General features: G+C 37.9%; 3 protein-coding genes across 6 annotated transcripts in view; all 3 read right to left on the bottom strand.

Moving 5' to 3' along the window:
* Window positions 1-1,510, bottom strand: part of ttc28 (tetratricopeptide repeat domain 28) — a 442,541-nt gene extending 441,031 nt beyond the window's left edge. The window contains exon 1 of the mRNA XM_079805114.1: window positions 1,166-1,510. Within this exon, the coding sequence (XP_079661240.1) occupies window positions 1,166-1,195 (30 nt within the window). The 5' untranslated portion in view covers window positions 1,196-1,510. The remainder of the gene's footprint in view (window positions 1-1,165) is intronic.
* Window positions 1,511-3,050: 1,540 nt separating this feature from the next.
* On the bottom strand, window positions 3,051-9,501 carry pla2g3 (phospholipase A2 group III; the record flags this gene model as incomplete). The annotated part of the gene is made up of 7 exons (XM_079804038.1): window positions 3,051-3,264; window positions 5,074-5,199; window positions 5,281-5,410; window positions 5,498-5,829; window positions 6,785-6,919; window positions 7,132-7,264; window positions 8,976-9,501. 7 exons carry the CDS (start codon window positions 9,499-9,501, stop codon window positions 3,051-3,053), a joined length of 1,596 nt encoding a protein of 531 aa, XP_079660164.1.
* A 4,290-nt stretch (window positions 9,502-13,791) lies between these two features.
* Window positions 13,792-16,162, bottom strand: part of rph3aa (rabphilin 3A homolog (mouse), a) — a 36,003-nt gene continuing 33,632 nt past the window's right edge. For 3 of the 4 annotated variants that reach the window (XM_079804924.1, XM_079804925.1, XM_079804922.1), the window contains one exon: window positions 14,166-15,010. In XM_079804924.1, coding sequence (XP_079661050.1) covers window positions 14,877-15,010 — 134 coding nt within the window. In that variant the 3' untranslated portion in view covers window positions 14,166-14,876. Of the gene's footprint in view, window positions 15,011-16,162 lie in introns of all 4 variants that reach the window. The other variant, XM_079804923.1, reaches the window with a different exon arrangement.

Below are 16,162 nucleotides of genomic sequence, written 5' to 3'. Positions count from 1 at the left end.
TTTGTGTTCAACAGAACAAAGAAACTCATACAGGTTTGGAAGAACTTGAGGGTAACTAAATGATGACAATTTTCATTTTTGGGTGAACTATCACTTTAAAAATACACACACACACACACACACACACACACACACACACACACACACACACACACACACACACACACACACCTTAAAGGAGACAATCAACAAACAAGTATGATGAACTCTCAAAATCGACAATTACCCAGTGGAGACAACAGCAGCAGAAGCACAAATAAAGCCAGAAAATAGTAAATCAATAATCTCATAACAGTAACCGCATAATCTACTCAAACTGCATTTGATTAACATTGCAAGGCATGCTGGGATCTCAAAAACTCTTTTTTGCAATATTTTTCAATTTGAAATTGTACTGTACAACTCTGTCAGACTATTTGAGACAACATTCAAAAATATTGTTCATGCAGTTGTCTTTATGTAGATTCACATAAATTCATATTTTTTGTCTCCTTGGTGACTCAAAAATGGCTGTATACGGGATAAAAAGTAAGGGGTTTTGACAGGGAAATGGTCACAGATGAGATGTCAGGACTTTATTAACAACTTACAGTAATCTTTAATGTAAATTATTTCCATGAAAAGCACAAAAATGACAGATGAACACGTGCAGGGCTTGAACCTGCAACCTTTGGGTTACCAGCCCAGATATTTCACCATTCATTAGACTGGCTTTTCACAAAGTGCCTGATGATGCCTGTTATGATTATAGACAGTGACTGTAACTTCTGATCTTCTCTAGTCTGAGACGAAATGTCAGAACACCGGCATTATGAAAGCCATTATCAAAAATAGGCTACACTGAAAGTAGTCAATTAAACCACTTCATGCAAACACACACACTGTAACTCTATTAGCAGCAACAACAATGACATGTTACTCAATCGCAATGTAAAGTTACATAATAACCCCGTATGTCTAAAAAGAGGGCTGGAAAGAAACTGATACATTGATTCGCGTGTCAAATTTTACTTTTTTGGTAGCCTATATGTGGCTTTGCTACGGCACGCCAACAGGAAAGCCTGTCTTAATGAAAATACACCGCAATAATAAATACAGTTTTGCATCACATTGTTATACAACACAATCAAGTCTCACATTTCACACTAGCTGTGCGTTTATTTACCTTTTCGCGTCTTGTTCCTTGTTTCTCCATCCTGTCCTACTTTAATATCCAACTGTTTCAAACTTTCATCCCATGATACTTCACACGATCCGAATCCATGAGAAAAAGCCTCGACTAAACCGTTTTCAGAGTCAGATTGTGTGTTGATGCACAAACGGGCTCATGCACAGCGCTTGCAGAAACGCTCAGCAGCTCTTCAGAGAAAACAGTTATTCCAGAGGAAAGTTCGCCATGTTTTTCTTCTCTCTCTCCTCCCGGTAGAGGCGGTTCAGATGGTTTCAGTAGTTCAGGGCTTCAGTTACTATTTATGACATCAGACGGGAGTTGAGTTACCTACTGCGACTAGTTAGGTCCGAATCACTAGGTGCACTTATTTCACTGACTGGGGCATATTTCATAACTTTTAATCGGTACAATTATTGTGTGACAAAATATTTTCAAACTATGACTATATTTTCAAACTAGAAACATTGACACCATTAAAAGACAAGCCGTGTACAACAGCGCAGTGTTATTGCCGTTACAGAGATTGCGAACCCTTTTCAAATTTCATAGACTGTGATGACGCGGTTTAACGGTCATCAGCATCGTAAATCGTGCCAAGTTTTTTAAATTTTCATTTTTTTATGGTATGTACATTTATAAAACTTTACATTTTATTGTATTATATTACATTTGCATCAAATTACAAAAAAAAAAAAAAATGTTAACGCTGCTGTAAGGGTGTTGTAAAGTTGACATTTCTCTCTTCTAACTGCCGTTATCAATCGCTCTCTCTCTTTTTTTACTCTTTTTGAAAGTTGTGGAGTTTTCTTTTGCTATTTAAACAAATTGAAACACAAATATAGTTAATGTATTCTCTCATGACGACATCCGAGAAACCTTTAAATGCGAAAAGGATCGATTATGTTGATTATTAATGTCTTTATTTTTATTTACCAAAATACTAGACGTTACCATGGTGCATTGTATCAGATGGCAGTACCATGGTCCTGGAATATGGATATGCTTAATCACAAATAAATAAATAAATAAAATGTAGTGGAACTTTGCAAGTGAACTGGCCTCTGGTCATGAACATGATCAAAGTCCCTCCTGATTAAAACAAAAACAAAACTCAAGACTCATAAAGATTTTTTATTAAAGTTAATTTACATGTTATTTACAAATGTACATACATTTGGAACACTCGCTTGTTGCATTAATTCACATATAGTGCAAATATTAGGTAGCAGAGTCCAACACATAATCGGTAAAGTCTGACATCTCGGCGCATGCGCGATTGAATGCTGCTCAACCTGAGGAGAAGAAGCGGGAATTGCACCTCAGGAGAAAAATATGACGGAAAACAGATTTTGAGGTATGTAAATGATTTGGGGTTGGGGATGTCCAATACTTCTGTATAAAGTTTGTCTGGGTTTGAATTTAAACATTTAAAAGGTTTATCTCTGGATTGTGGAGTAATGTTCAACTTGACTGGAAGATTAATATAGCTCGTCAATCTTCATGGCGGTGAGGTTGGGGGCAAATTGTATGACTTTTGAATTGTTAATATGCATTATTTCATTATGTGGCTGCATATCCATTTCAAATAATTACACTGAAGACAGATACCACAATTTTGCTTTAAATGCAAAAGAAATTGTACCATATGACGAAGTAACCAGAACACTCTGACCTATTATATTAGGCTAAATATAATATTACAACCCTGTTTCTCAATATAAATACATGTACGATACTATTTTAGCACAAATTCTTTATACCTAGTACCATGTTATATGCAGGTTCTGAGTTAAGAAGAAAAACGTTTCCTCCAGTCACTCGAACATAAGCTCTGTTTCATAAGAGCATTATATTTCTATTGTTTTCCATTTGCAAGGCTTTATGACCGTTTCTGTTCAGGAACTTGAGGTCTCTGCAGTTTAGTGTGCATCCTGATGCATTTCTTATATAATCTGACTGGAGAGTCTTTTCTCTTAGAGCGCTTGAGGTTCATCCTCTTGAGTTTGCGTTTGGAGTCCACAAGATGGCGCCCACCTGCCATGTCTTTCCCCCAGTGTTGGATGAGCTGTGCTTCTGGTGGATGGGTTGTGCAGCTAAATAAAAGAGACACCACAAAGATTGGTGTTTGTTTAATGGTTTCCACTTCAGAAGAACTCCGATTCATTGCATTAACTGTCCATTCTTTGCATTATTATTTGCATTACATTATACCTTGTTTAGTAGACACATTCTAATTTACAGCACGTTATACCAAATATAAACCTGTTAACCCAAAAATGAAAATTCTGTCAAGTTGTTCGAAACCCATGGGCGTCGGAATCCAAAAAAATGTCCTCCCCCAGAAAATATTTTCTGGAGTAAATGCCATTTGCATTAAGTGCAAATAGCTCTCCTTCTTTACTAAACATCTGGTTGGGGCAGACAAAATTACGGAAGACTCCAAATTATTTAAAGTGCCAATAGTGTAGGGGTAAGGCACATGGCAAATCATTTTGACGCAAATCGACCCGATGTTCAAATCCGCCTTTGGTTCCGATGCCCATGTCCAAACCTGTATGAATTTCTTTCTTCTGCTGAACACAAAAGATATTTCGAATAATATGGGTAACCAATCAGTTGATGGACACCATTGACTTCAATAATATGGGGGAAAAAATACCATGGAAGTCACTGACCGTTCGCAAAGACCCGCCCCCTTTAGTTACTGTTGCTATGTCCGAGAAGCCGACAAAATGTTCTCACGCAGTGAAAAACACATCGCAGAGTAAAGGTCCTTTCACACTGGACGCGATTTTGACGCACAAATAATTTGCGCAATGGTTTTATTTTTTGATCAGCTGTTTGTGTAATGAGAGCTTCCACACCGAACGCGAATGTGATGCGGCGAAAAAACAATGTTTATTTTTTTTGTTTCGATATCGATTTTTTTTTAACACTCGCAGCGATAGAAAAGGCTTAAACCAATCACAAACAAGAAAACAAAGGTGACGAAATGTCCAGTTGATGTCACTAGCCATTCAATCAACATTAACCTTTGCCAGGTATCGCATTTCTCACGAGATTACAGCTGTAGTTGTGTTTACAGCTGTACAGATGCAGCTGTGTTTGCACACTATAGGCTACAGATTATATCATAATCAATACATTGATTTTTTTTCTAACCTAATTCTGTCCGTGTTTTCTCAGCTGTCGCCGCAAATGTTTTGGAATGTTGGAGCTCTGAAACGTCGCAAACTCGCGTTGCGGCTGATGTGAATGCTTTTGACGCAAACTATTCACACACGAAATATTAGCTTTTTCGTTACGCATCCAGTGTGAAAGGGCCTTTAAGAGGATACTGACAACGCACTGACAGACAGGACAGGTTACTTTTGACATGAAACAAAGTCTCAACTCTAACATTGCGTCATTTTTTAAAGAAATGTAAACTCTTTAATGCGTGGTGACAGGTCGCTGTAGCGCCTCAGTTAAAGCTGCTCGTGAACTGATCATCTCTTCCTTCTAGTTAATTTATAGTATCAAATAAACGTGAATGAACCAGAAGGAATGTTGTTTCAACTGCGGGAAGACGTCAGTACCGTTTTTCAAGTTCAAGTCCACCGATGTTAATCTACGAACTCTCTTTGTCGGACAAAAATGGCGGATTATGATTGGTCAGATTGCCTGTCAATCAAACTCCAAGCGAAGGGTGAATTGGGCCCATCAACTGTTTGGACCCATATTCTTCAAAATATCTTCTTTTGTGTTCAGCAGAAGATTATATCCATACAGGTTTGGTACAACTTGAGGACAGAATTTTCATTTTTGGATGATTTATCCTTTTAAGAACAATTACCCTGCATCAACCAACTTTATAGTCCGAATTACCAACCCAAATATTTAACCAAAACGTCTGTACCAACCTTTTTCCATTGAGACAATTCTCAGACTGTGGTAGAGTGAAGCAGGATTGTGACACAAAGTCCATCAACAGTGAATGCACAGGGTCAGTTTCATCCAGTTCTTTGGACAAGATCTTTTGGACGAGCCTGTGAAAGAAAGCAACATTTGAGTGGATGGGCTCAGATTAGCCCAAATGTGTGTGTGCGTGTGTTTGTTTGTGCATTCACCTGGCAGTACAATTACAGTGATAAAGGGTTCTCAGGTCAGGGTTTCGCAGACCGAATTTCTCTTGTAAAGCAGGGATCTGTAGATGGCATGAATCCAGGTCCCTGTAGAGGTTGCACATCTCCAACTTGCCTATAAAGCCAAAAAAGAAAATGAAGCTTTTCCAAGATTTCTCAACTTGGTTGATTTACAACAGATCTAATATATGTACTATTTCACCTTGATGTGGCCTGTCTGGTCTATTTTGGGGGAATGTTGTCTTTGGTGCGTATGTTGAGACTAGGGAAGCTTCAGATTTCCGGGACAGCAGTGTTGTAACAGATGGCCATGGTGATGTCGAAACTGGACTCGGCTCTTCAGTGCTGCTCCTGGAATCCTTGGATTGTATGAGAAGCGATTCTTCCGTGTTTTTGGTGACCTGGTTTTGTCCTAAAGTGATTGCTTGATGGAAGCTCATTTCCAGAGTCTCCATGTCTTGTTCAGGGAGTGTGTCGGTGTAGTTTGCTGCATCTTTGACCACGGCGTATTGAGTAAGTTCGGAATTTATACACCTGCCAATGAGGGGACAAAAAACAAGGTTCTGTCTAACTGTGTACCATTATGTGCTCGCAGATTATGTACAAATCACATTAAAGTGCCAAGTTTTCCAGACAAACAGTTGCCGAAGTTCAACAGGTTTAAAAGCTTTTACTGGCAGACACAAAACAAGCTAAATTTGTTTTGTGTCTGCCAGTAAAAGGTTTTAACCCTTAGCATTTTGACCTAAAATTTAACATTTAAAACCATTTAGTTAAAAACCCATATGATCAAATAGAATTTCACTATCATTAAGAAGTGGCCAAAAAATGAAAGATTAGGTGGACATTTGAATTAAACGTTGTTTGGCCGATATTAAATAAGGATTTGTTCATGCTGTAAAGTAGGAAAACAACAATCACAGCAAGCCAACATAATACATTATAATACATAATGTACATAAGTTGATTATGTTTATATTATGATTACCATATGATTACTTGCATTTGATACTTTATTGTTATTATATATGTATTTTAAGTCATTTTAAATCATCAAAATAATCAACTGATTATTCGATTACCAAAATAATCGTCCGTGACACATTCAATTGATCAAAAGTGGCAGCAAAGATATTTATAATGTTACAAATTATTTGTATTTCAAATAAATGCTCATCATAGAACCCTGAATTATTATTTTTTTTTTATCTCAGTTTCCACAAAAAATATTTTAGAAATAATAGATTTCTGAAGGATCATGAGACTAGAGTAATTCATCTTTGCGTGACAGGAAAATAAATACATTTTAAAATACATTCTTACTGACCCCAAACTTTTGAACGGGAGTGTACAAACAAATCACTCTAATGTGCCAAATCATTTTCAGCGTTAAAGGTCTTGTTTTACCGTTATCATGGCTTTTATTTTCTGAAAAGTGAGAATGTTGTGCAACAGAAAAGAGCTGAGTCCAATGAAACCAAATACATACATGCCCCACCACGTTCTCTTGGCACACTGCATCCGGTGAGAGAACTCAAAGCAGCTCATCTTAAGCATGTTGAAGTATCCGTAGCCCACAAGGTTGGACATGGTATTATTAACACCCAGGAGACAGCGGCGGAACCTGAATGGATATCACAAGGCCTGATTACAATGTCATTAGATACAGTAATCCAAAACGCTTTCTCAGTGAAATAAATAACTCTCTGGTTATGTTGGACATGTCTCATGTTACACAACAGCAGAACTCTATAGGATGAATGGTCAATTCTGACTTGTCAGGAAAATGATGCTCACTTTTCCCGCTCTAATGAATAATACAAGACATAGGCCTACCTGTTGTCACAATCGCAGTGTGATAAAGTGAAGATGTTCGTGTTGAAGACACCGTAGTTGTAGGAAAAAGAGCCGATGGTGTCTTTACAGTGGTCATGTTCTCTGCAGCATTTATCAGTATCTTCAAAAACACCTGCAAAGACAAGAGAACAGGTAAAGAGGTTTCATTTTTTGCTGTACAGTGGTGTCCAAATGTCTGACAATGCTAGTGAAAATGCTTCTATTTTTTATTTGATCTAATTTAATACAAAACTTTCAGAATTTTTGTAAAAACAAAAAAAAAACGAAATCAATAAATTATGAAAAGCTTGATTCCACCACAAAATAAACTTTTTATCTGATAATTCAGTTACTTTATAACATGCAATTGCGACTATATATAATTTATATTTTTTCTTGCAATTGCGAGTTTATATCTGACAATTCTGACTTTTTTTCTCAGAATTGCGTGATATAAACTTGCAATTGTGACTTATAAAGTCAAAATTGTGAGATAAACGTGCAATTCTGACTTTTTTCATCTGTGAACAAAACTTACATACATAAAAGTATTTTTTTCCTCAGAATTGCAAGATATAAACTCGCAATTGCGAGAACAAATATAATTGATATAAAGTTGCAATTGCATATTATAAAGTAACTGACTTCATAACATGCAATTGCAACTTTATATCATGCATTTATGACTTTATAACTTACAATTCTGAGGGAAAAAGAATGTGAGATAAAGTCACAAATTACCTCTTTTTTTTTCAGTTGCGGAAACAAGCTTCCATAAAAAAATGGACATTAATTTGATGTCTTAATTTTTTTTCAAAATCCTTATATGTTGTATTTAAAGGTGCAGTGTGTAGTATTTATGAGGATCTATTGACAGAAATGCAATATAATATACATAACTATGTTTTCAGTGGTGTATAAAGACCTTACATAATGAACCATTATGTTTTTACCTTAGAATGAGCCGTTTCTATCTACACACACCGCGGGTTCCCTTATGGTGCGTTTACACCAGACACAAATGAAGCGAATAAATTGCGCTATTCGCGCGTAATTGGGCGCTTGAACATTTTGAGTTTACTCGCTTAATTCGCGTGTAACATTCACTTCACAACAGATGCGAATTCGCGTCATGGGAGGGGCTTCTGCCAGCTGGCTTGTCTTGATTCAAAATGGCTGACATGGATTGTTTTAAAATACAGCGAATAAGCTCAATTTGCCAGCTTTAACTAGCTTGTAGTCTCAATAGGGTGAATTCAGGGCGATTGGGACACTTTTTCCAAGTCCTCTCAATGGCAAAAAGTGTCCCAATCACCCTCAAATTGAGTAAAGAGCATTTTTTACAATCTTACCAGACTGTCCGACCATTGTTGTCACTACGAGCAAGCTCCTGATTGGTTAACGTGTCTATTCGCGTCTTTGCATTGACTTAACATGTAAATAATTTGCGTCTGGTGTGAACGTACCATTACAGTGAAGTGCCGCCATTTTGCGCTGTCATGTTTTTGGTAGCCCTAAAAGGACAAACTGCTCTACAGAGCGCTAGTCGCTCTCTGCGGTCTCAGACGATGTAATTTTAGTCCTGTGTCAGCCACCGTAGCTTCTCTATGTGCTTCCAGAGGGAGGGGTGAGCGGTGGACGATTGCAATTCACAACCTCACCACTAGATGCCGCTAAAATTTACACACTGCACCTTTCATGAAGCATGAAATTTCCAGAACTTTGGATCCCACAGTGTAATTATTGTAATATTATTATATATTATGAATATTTATCATTTTTATTTCACTTTAAATTACATATTTTAACAATAATAATCATTTAACTGCATATATCCTGCTTACCCAGGTCAGTAAAGCCAGTAGCCTTATTTCCCGAGCCACACCACATGGTCCCTGGAATCATCCATGCTCGCTTCGAGCGGTGTAGCGTCTGTCTGGAACGTTCTCCGCTGTCCTGATACACAGATCCATCAGCTTCAACACTCATCAGGTGTCTGGCTCTCCCCTCGGATGCTGTAAATTCCTCCGTAATACCCGCAGCCTCACAGGGGCCGTCAGCTTCAATCAGCTGACTGATGTCAAAGCGTGCATCAAGGCTCTCTGAGAAAGAGCGGTCTTCCCAGCACCTGGACAGGTAACTCTCAATAACAGATTGCTCATCACTTGTGGTGCAGCTAAAAAGGTGGTTGTTTTTGTTCCAGATGCTGTTATACAAGAGCAGAGATGTCGGAGTCCTTCGGAGAAATGCATACTGGGTTTGCCCAGCTGAAGTGGATCTGCTCCAAATACAGTAAGTGTCAGCACTGAAACAACCATGAAACAGCATGAAAAGGCACACAACTGCCTGTAAAAGGTGGTTGATTTGCATTTTTATCGCAAATGGAATAATTGTGCCCCAATTCTGTGTATTTTGTAGGTCAAATTTGTACTTGAATGAATGAATAGCCAGAGGTGCTGCAGGGTAACTGGGTTTGTAACCCCTCCGCTCTGGCAGAGAGCGCGTCTCAACTCCTCCTTATTTATACTCTGATCCGCGTGTGATTCTCTCCACATCAGAACAGACGGGTGGGATGACACAAGGGGGTGTGTCTTTGGTAAATACAGACTTGGAAGCACAGATGTCTGCACACACATATACATATAAGATGTAAATTAGATCGTAAACCCTCCCTCCCATTTCCCGAGTCCACTTGAGTATAATCATCTCTCCGGCTGATCACTATCATTTTTTATTAGTGTCAACAATGCCCTCAGCAGTAAACATTTAATATCTTATTAGTCATAATGAAATGATTCTTTACGTGACAAAAATTTTCAAATTCCACGTGGGAGGAGAAAGAAACATCCGATCCAAAACAATTACATTTGTGTGTTCAGATTAAATTAGGTCAGCATTTCTATGTGCATTACTATATTACATTTTTTAAAGTGCTTATTTATTTAGCATGCCGTGTGCACAATAAATTAAATTGATGCATATTGATTACCAGACACAAACCATATTTTAAATGTATTTATTTGCTTATTTATGCATGCAAAAATATCTTTTTTGTCTTTAAAATTACATCATTTAGCTGGATTTTTTTAACAGCACATTTGCATATTAAAGGGATAGTTCACCCAAAAATGAAAATTAGCCCATGATTTACTCGCCCTCAAGTCGTCGTATTGACGAACGCGGAAGCGCAGAGGATAGAGCAGAGCAAAACAAAACACCGGTCATGAATTTTGAAAGAGAAATGCCGGAGGATTTCGATAAGAGAAGATGCATTGAGTTTGTTGCCCAGCACTATTTGAGAGGTGTGAAAGCTTGCGATACTCCTTCATCCTGCGTCATATATCCCATCAAGGTTACATATCGGGTTATTCTTTTGCCGTAAGTTGAATTGTGCATGTCGTCCGGAAGCTAGTTATTTTAGTTTATAAAGTTTAAAATATGGATATTTTTCTGACACAAACGCATTGCTTCACTTCAGAAGGCTTTTATTAACCCCCCCAGAGCCATGTGAGGCAGTTATATGATGGATAGACGCACTTTTATGGACTTCAAAACACAAACAGCCATTCACTGCTATTATAAAGCTTGCAAGACACTTTTTATACAACTAGGATGGCTTGAGGGTGAGTAAATCATGGGCTAATGTTCATTTTTGGGTGAACTATCCCTTTAAATGATAAACAGCACAGGACGTAGAGTCTCTTACAGTCAGTTACATTCTCTCTGTGAAACTTTACCGGTCATGAAAACAAAAAAAAGTCTTTATTTTTTCCTTCTGGTGACTCAAACCAAGAATATTTCACGTGTCGTAACAGAGAAAAAATATTTCCGCCGATTACCCACAATGATAAAAGTCGTTATCAAGCACAAAAGTTGCGGTCAATATTCTCTACAGAAGCTGGACTGCATGCCTTTGATTTTAATTGCTCCTGTCAGTAAGGTTCAGATTATCATTGCAGTTTAAATCATATATTGTCTTTCAGTTTCAACTGGCCAATTTATTTTCCTGCCAAAGTCCATTTTTGGCATTTGGCGCTTGCCGTGTATTCATTTTGAACACATTTACACAGCTTCAGGAGGCTGCAGTCAGTGTTTACATGAGGATGCAAAGGTCATGTGAGTTTGTTGTACGTGTCCACCTGCGCTGATTGGCGCAGACCTCGCCTGATTCGCACAAAGTTTCTGCCCTGTCACCATTGGAAGTGGTCCTAATCAGTTAACCATTACATCTCTTTTATTGGTGGCATTTCCACCGGTAAAGGCAGTTCTAACATCCGGCAACTGAGGAAAAACACAAGCTTGAGGAAACTAAAGAAAATTACAGGATTGCTATCAAATGAGAGGTTTTTCTTTCAACAATTACTTTACTAAAAGGTAAATGCTCTCAGAGGAACACTTACACTGACTGTTAGCTCAATTTGGAATAATTGCAATTACGCCATTACAGTCAAAACCCCGGTGAGCTGGAATTCTTTAATGCACTTTTTCTTTCTTTAGTACACGGTAATGGATATTCATTCAAAACAGCCTTAAGACAGACACATGGAAAATAGACTCGATACGAGAAATAAGTTAGCATAATATGTTGAGTGGGGTTAAGCCAATGTTCCTTATTTTTAATGTTATTGAATGTGATGCGTGCTATTTCTGCACCACTAGCTCCACCAACAAGAATTGAAAAAAATATTGTTTTCCCAACAGGTTTCCCAAACACTCCCCTCATCTGGCATCTGCCATTGGTCAGACAAACAGATAGCCCCGCCCCAATCTCATACTGTTGGTGGACTGTTAGGCTCAAACAGAACAATGTTTTGATAGTGTCCAGCAGGGCTTGACATTAACATTAACACCTGCCAACCCGCCACATGCGTGTGTATTTCAGCAGTGGCGTGTAACGCAGTCACTCCTACTAACCACTTTGTCGGGTTGAACTTTTTATATTATATATACAATATTTTTCAATTGTAGTCTTTTAAAAAGGCATCTGAAATAATAAGCATATAAAAAAAAAAAACACTATATTGCCAAAAGTTTTGGGACGCATGCCTTTACATGGACATGAACTTTAATGACATCCCATTCTCAATCCGTTGGGTTTAATATGGAGTCGGTCCACCCTTTGCAGCTCTAACAGCTTCAACTCTTCTGGGAAGGCTTTCCACAAGGTTTAGGAGTGTGTTTATGGGGATTCTTCTAGAAGCGTATTAGTGAGGTCAGGCACTGATGTTGGGCGAGAAGTCCTGGCTCTCAGTCTCCGCTCTAATTCATCCCAAAGGTGATCTATCGGGTTGAGGTCAGGACTCTGTGCAGGCCAGTCAAGTTCCTCCACACCAAACTCGCTCATCCATGTCTTTATGGGCCAAGGCTTTGTGCACTGGTCAGTCATGTTGGGACAGGAAGGGGCCTTACCCAAACTGTTCCCAAAAAGTTGGGAGCATGAAATTGTCCAAAATGTGCGCACTGTGTGCCTCAGCATGCGCTGACCCCACTCTGTGATTTTACGTGGCCTACCACTTTGTGGCTAAGTTGCTGTTGTTCCCAATTGCTTCCACTTTATAACACCACTAACAGTTGATCCTAGAATATTTAGTAGTGAGGAAATTTCACAAATGGACTTGGCAGTGAGGTGGCAACCGATCACATTACCACGCTTGAGTTCACTGAGCTCCTGAGAGCGGCCTATTCTTTCACAAATGTTTGTAGAAGCGTCTGCATGCCTAGTGCTTGATTTTATACACCTTTGGCCATAGTGGTCAAGTGATTGAACATCTGAATTCAATGATTTGGAGGGGTGTCCCAATACTTTTGGCAATATAGTGTATATTGATACATATCAATACTGAAATATCTGAAACGTTTCCAATACAAATTTTCCGCAGAATAGATAGACAGAATAGATAATCTTTCCAGCAGTGAGTGACAGACAAACCCTCACTCACTCGCTTGTTTCATTTGCTCCGGATGAATATTGTTGCTGTTAAAGGGCTTGAATTTAGGCGTGGAATTACACATTATTTTACGCATTCCAGCATTTTGTGCTCACACCACATAAAGCCGCCTCTCAGCACTAAATTAAGATAATTTTCATTTCTTATTGCGCTTAAACAGTCAAATGCACACAAAATAATGTCAAAATGCCGGTCTTGGTGAGTATTCACACACAGTCAGTTCTGTTTTAAGTGAATGTAAACAGTTGAGAAAGAAAACGCATGTGTGACAGTATAATGGATCCGTGGGTCAGGTCTTAAAGTGACAGCAGGTATATACCTGCTGCCAAATTAAGAGATTATATAAAAAATATCTATATGCCAGTTGTTTTTTTCTAATGTTATCCATGTCAAAATTGTGGCCAGTTAAAATGCTGAGTGGCTGGTAACTTTGGAAAACCACAAGCCACAGTGACCGGTGAGCTTAATAGAAACATTTTCTTTGTCGTAGAAAACACCTTTAAATAGAGAGCGGCAGTGATGGCATATTTCTGTCGGCCAATCTGAAAGTTAGCATCGCCTTGGTTTTCTCAACAAAAACCCAAAAGGATTTTTCCATTATCTTTTGGATTTTTGGAGAAATTAAACGTTGAAAATATCTTGAACTCGTTCACCACAGACTTTATTTCAGACTTAATAACCAAAAACCCACTGACTTCAGGACAATGAAACTGAAAGTGCCAAAATGTTATTTTCTGTGTTTTAGCCTACAAATATACATCATTTCTACAGAACTCATATTAAGAAAAAAATAACAACGCCCATCACACATGCGTGTAGCTTTAAGGGAACATTTGGTTAATCTGTTACATAATGATGTAAGTAAACATGACGGCAGCAGATGAAAGACCCAGGGTTGTTTAAGTCCTCGTCACTGTTCGAAGGTCAAAGAATATGACCTTGACTTATAGCCTACAAACATCAGACACAACACCAAAACCCCCAGACTTTGCATGTCACCTCGTACCAGAGACATATAGGAGATCACCTGATGACCTTTGTTTGATTCCAGACATCTGTAGAAAAATACATACGCAGTTCACGTCAGCGATCCATAGGCAATAACTGAGAACTTTATTGGGCACCGTGAACTAACTAAACAGCTGTTATCATAACTGTAAACATGTTACAGAAACGAATTCAACTCATGTCCATGAAATCCATGCACATAACAAGACATTTTCCATATGTAGCTGATGCAATATTGAAATTAGACAACCTGTCAGTTACTGTATACAACTCTATTATTACTTCTCTAAACTTTAGATTCACAATGTATCTTACGCACAGTGTTCCTCGTCTGTGACACAGTCCATTAAACAAACATAAATGGATAAAAGACGTATGTAAGGACAGTGTATATTTCTAATGCCAAACAATAGCGTGTACAATAGCTAAATAGCATTTCACATGCCATTTTACTGGAAGAGTAAAGTCCTTTTTTTCCCCAGTGTCCTTGAGTATATTTGGTTGCAGGGTTCAATGACTAAGATATTTGCGTCACATTTGTATTCATGAGGTTTTGGTCTTTAAGGCATTTACTGAAAGAGAAATATACAGAAGTAACGGGGTTTTCTAGGGTTTTCTCAGTTGGACCACTAAAGCTCATCACAGGGGTTCAGGAGAAGCAAAGGCGAACGCTTTTCTTTTTTTCTGATTGAAAAGAAAACAATATGCAGTTGGAGTTTTGGGAGCGAGATTACTTGGTTTGGAAGATAGAATTGTATGCTGTCAGGAGATCGTTGGTGATATGTCACCTCAGTCATCTGCCTCAACGTTGTTTTGATTCAACAGAACATGCCAGCGTTCGATCTTCTTGTCCTTGTTCTTCAGACATTCATACCAGTGCTTCAGACATTCGCCTTTAGCCGTGATACCAAGCTGGCATCCACCTGTGTGGAAAAGACACACGAGAGGTTTAAAGAGACTCTTAGATTGGACATGTTGTCGCTGTCAGGCAGAAATCTCATATCTCCATTTTTTTAATCTTTTCATAAATCATTACTATTGTCAGCCTTTTTTTGTGGGTTTTGCAAAAACTTAAACAATGAAAAGTATTAAAAAGAGCACATTTCACATTTAATCTCCAAATGAATGTAGAAACATCAATGACAGTGGCCTATATTTTAATGGAATGTTTTTTGAAACTGATATTGATGTCGCTACTGATGTCTCAATGAAATTGATTTTGGCCCCACTTTATATTAGGTGGCCTTAACTACTATGTACTTACATCAAAAAATAAGTACAATGTACTTACTGTGTTCAAATTGTATTTCAAAACACCTTTGCTGATATTGAGGTGGGATATGGGTAAGGTTAGGGACAGGTGTGGTGGTATGGGTAAGTTTAAGGGTAGGGTTAGGGGTAAGGGAAGTGTCAACTGTGTAATTACAAATGTAACTACAGAAATTAATTACATGCAGGTATTTTTTAAAATGTAAGTTCACAATAAGTGCATTGTATCAAATGATTAATTTAAATGTCAGTACATAGTAGTTAAGGCCACCTTATATAAAGTGGGTCCTTGATTTTTTTTTTTTCTCAATTTCAGCCATTAATTATACCCATTCAACATTACAGTATAATTATAAGCTATCAATTTCAACATTTATTAGGCTTTAAAAAATATAACTTTTAATTTAAGTGAACTCAAATCAATCTTCACATAAACCCATTATAAAAAATGCCACATTTACCTGCCCTTCAATATATCAGGGCTCAATTTGTCAGACCGGTTCAGATTTGTACTTGCCCTGTTAAAATGCACAATAAGTTATTGCTTCTGTTTTTGACCCATGTAACCTTGTAAACAGTGCTTTAAGAGTTTCAGGTAGGTCTAACAGATAGGAAATATACAGAAATTGAATAAAGTTATCAGTTTTCACTGCATAAATTATAAGTTAAATATAGATTAATCCTTAATAAAGCTACAACAGTTATTCAGTTACAAGCAGCGAGAAAATTTCTCTTTCTTCTTTAATTATCCTTAATGACTGACAGCAGCAGGTTTATTAGGCTGATGTCACTTTAAGACCTGGCGT

Source organism: Gobio gobio (genome assembly GCF_949357685.1).
Source record: "Gobio gobio genome assembly, chromosome: 22".
NCBI lineage: Eukaryota > Metazoa > Chordata > Actinopteri > Cypriniformes > Gobionidae > Gobio > Gobio gobio.
Note: the sequence above shows the minus strand (reverse complement) of the source record. Positions and strands in the feature narration are given on the sequence as shown.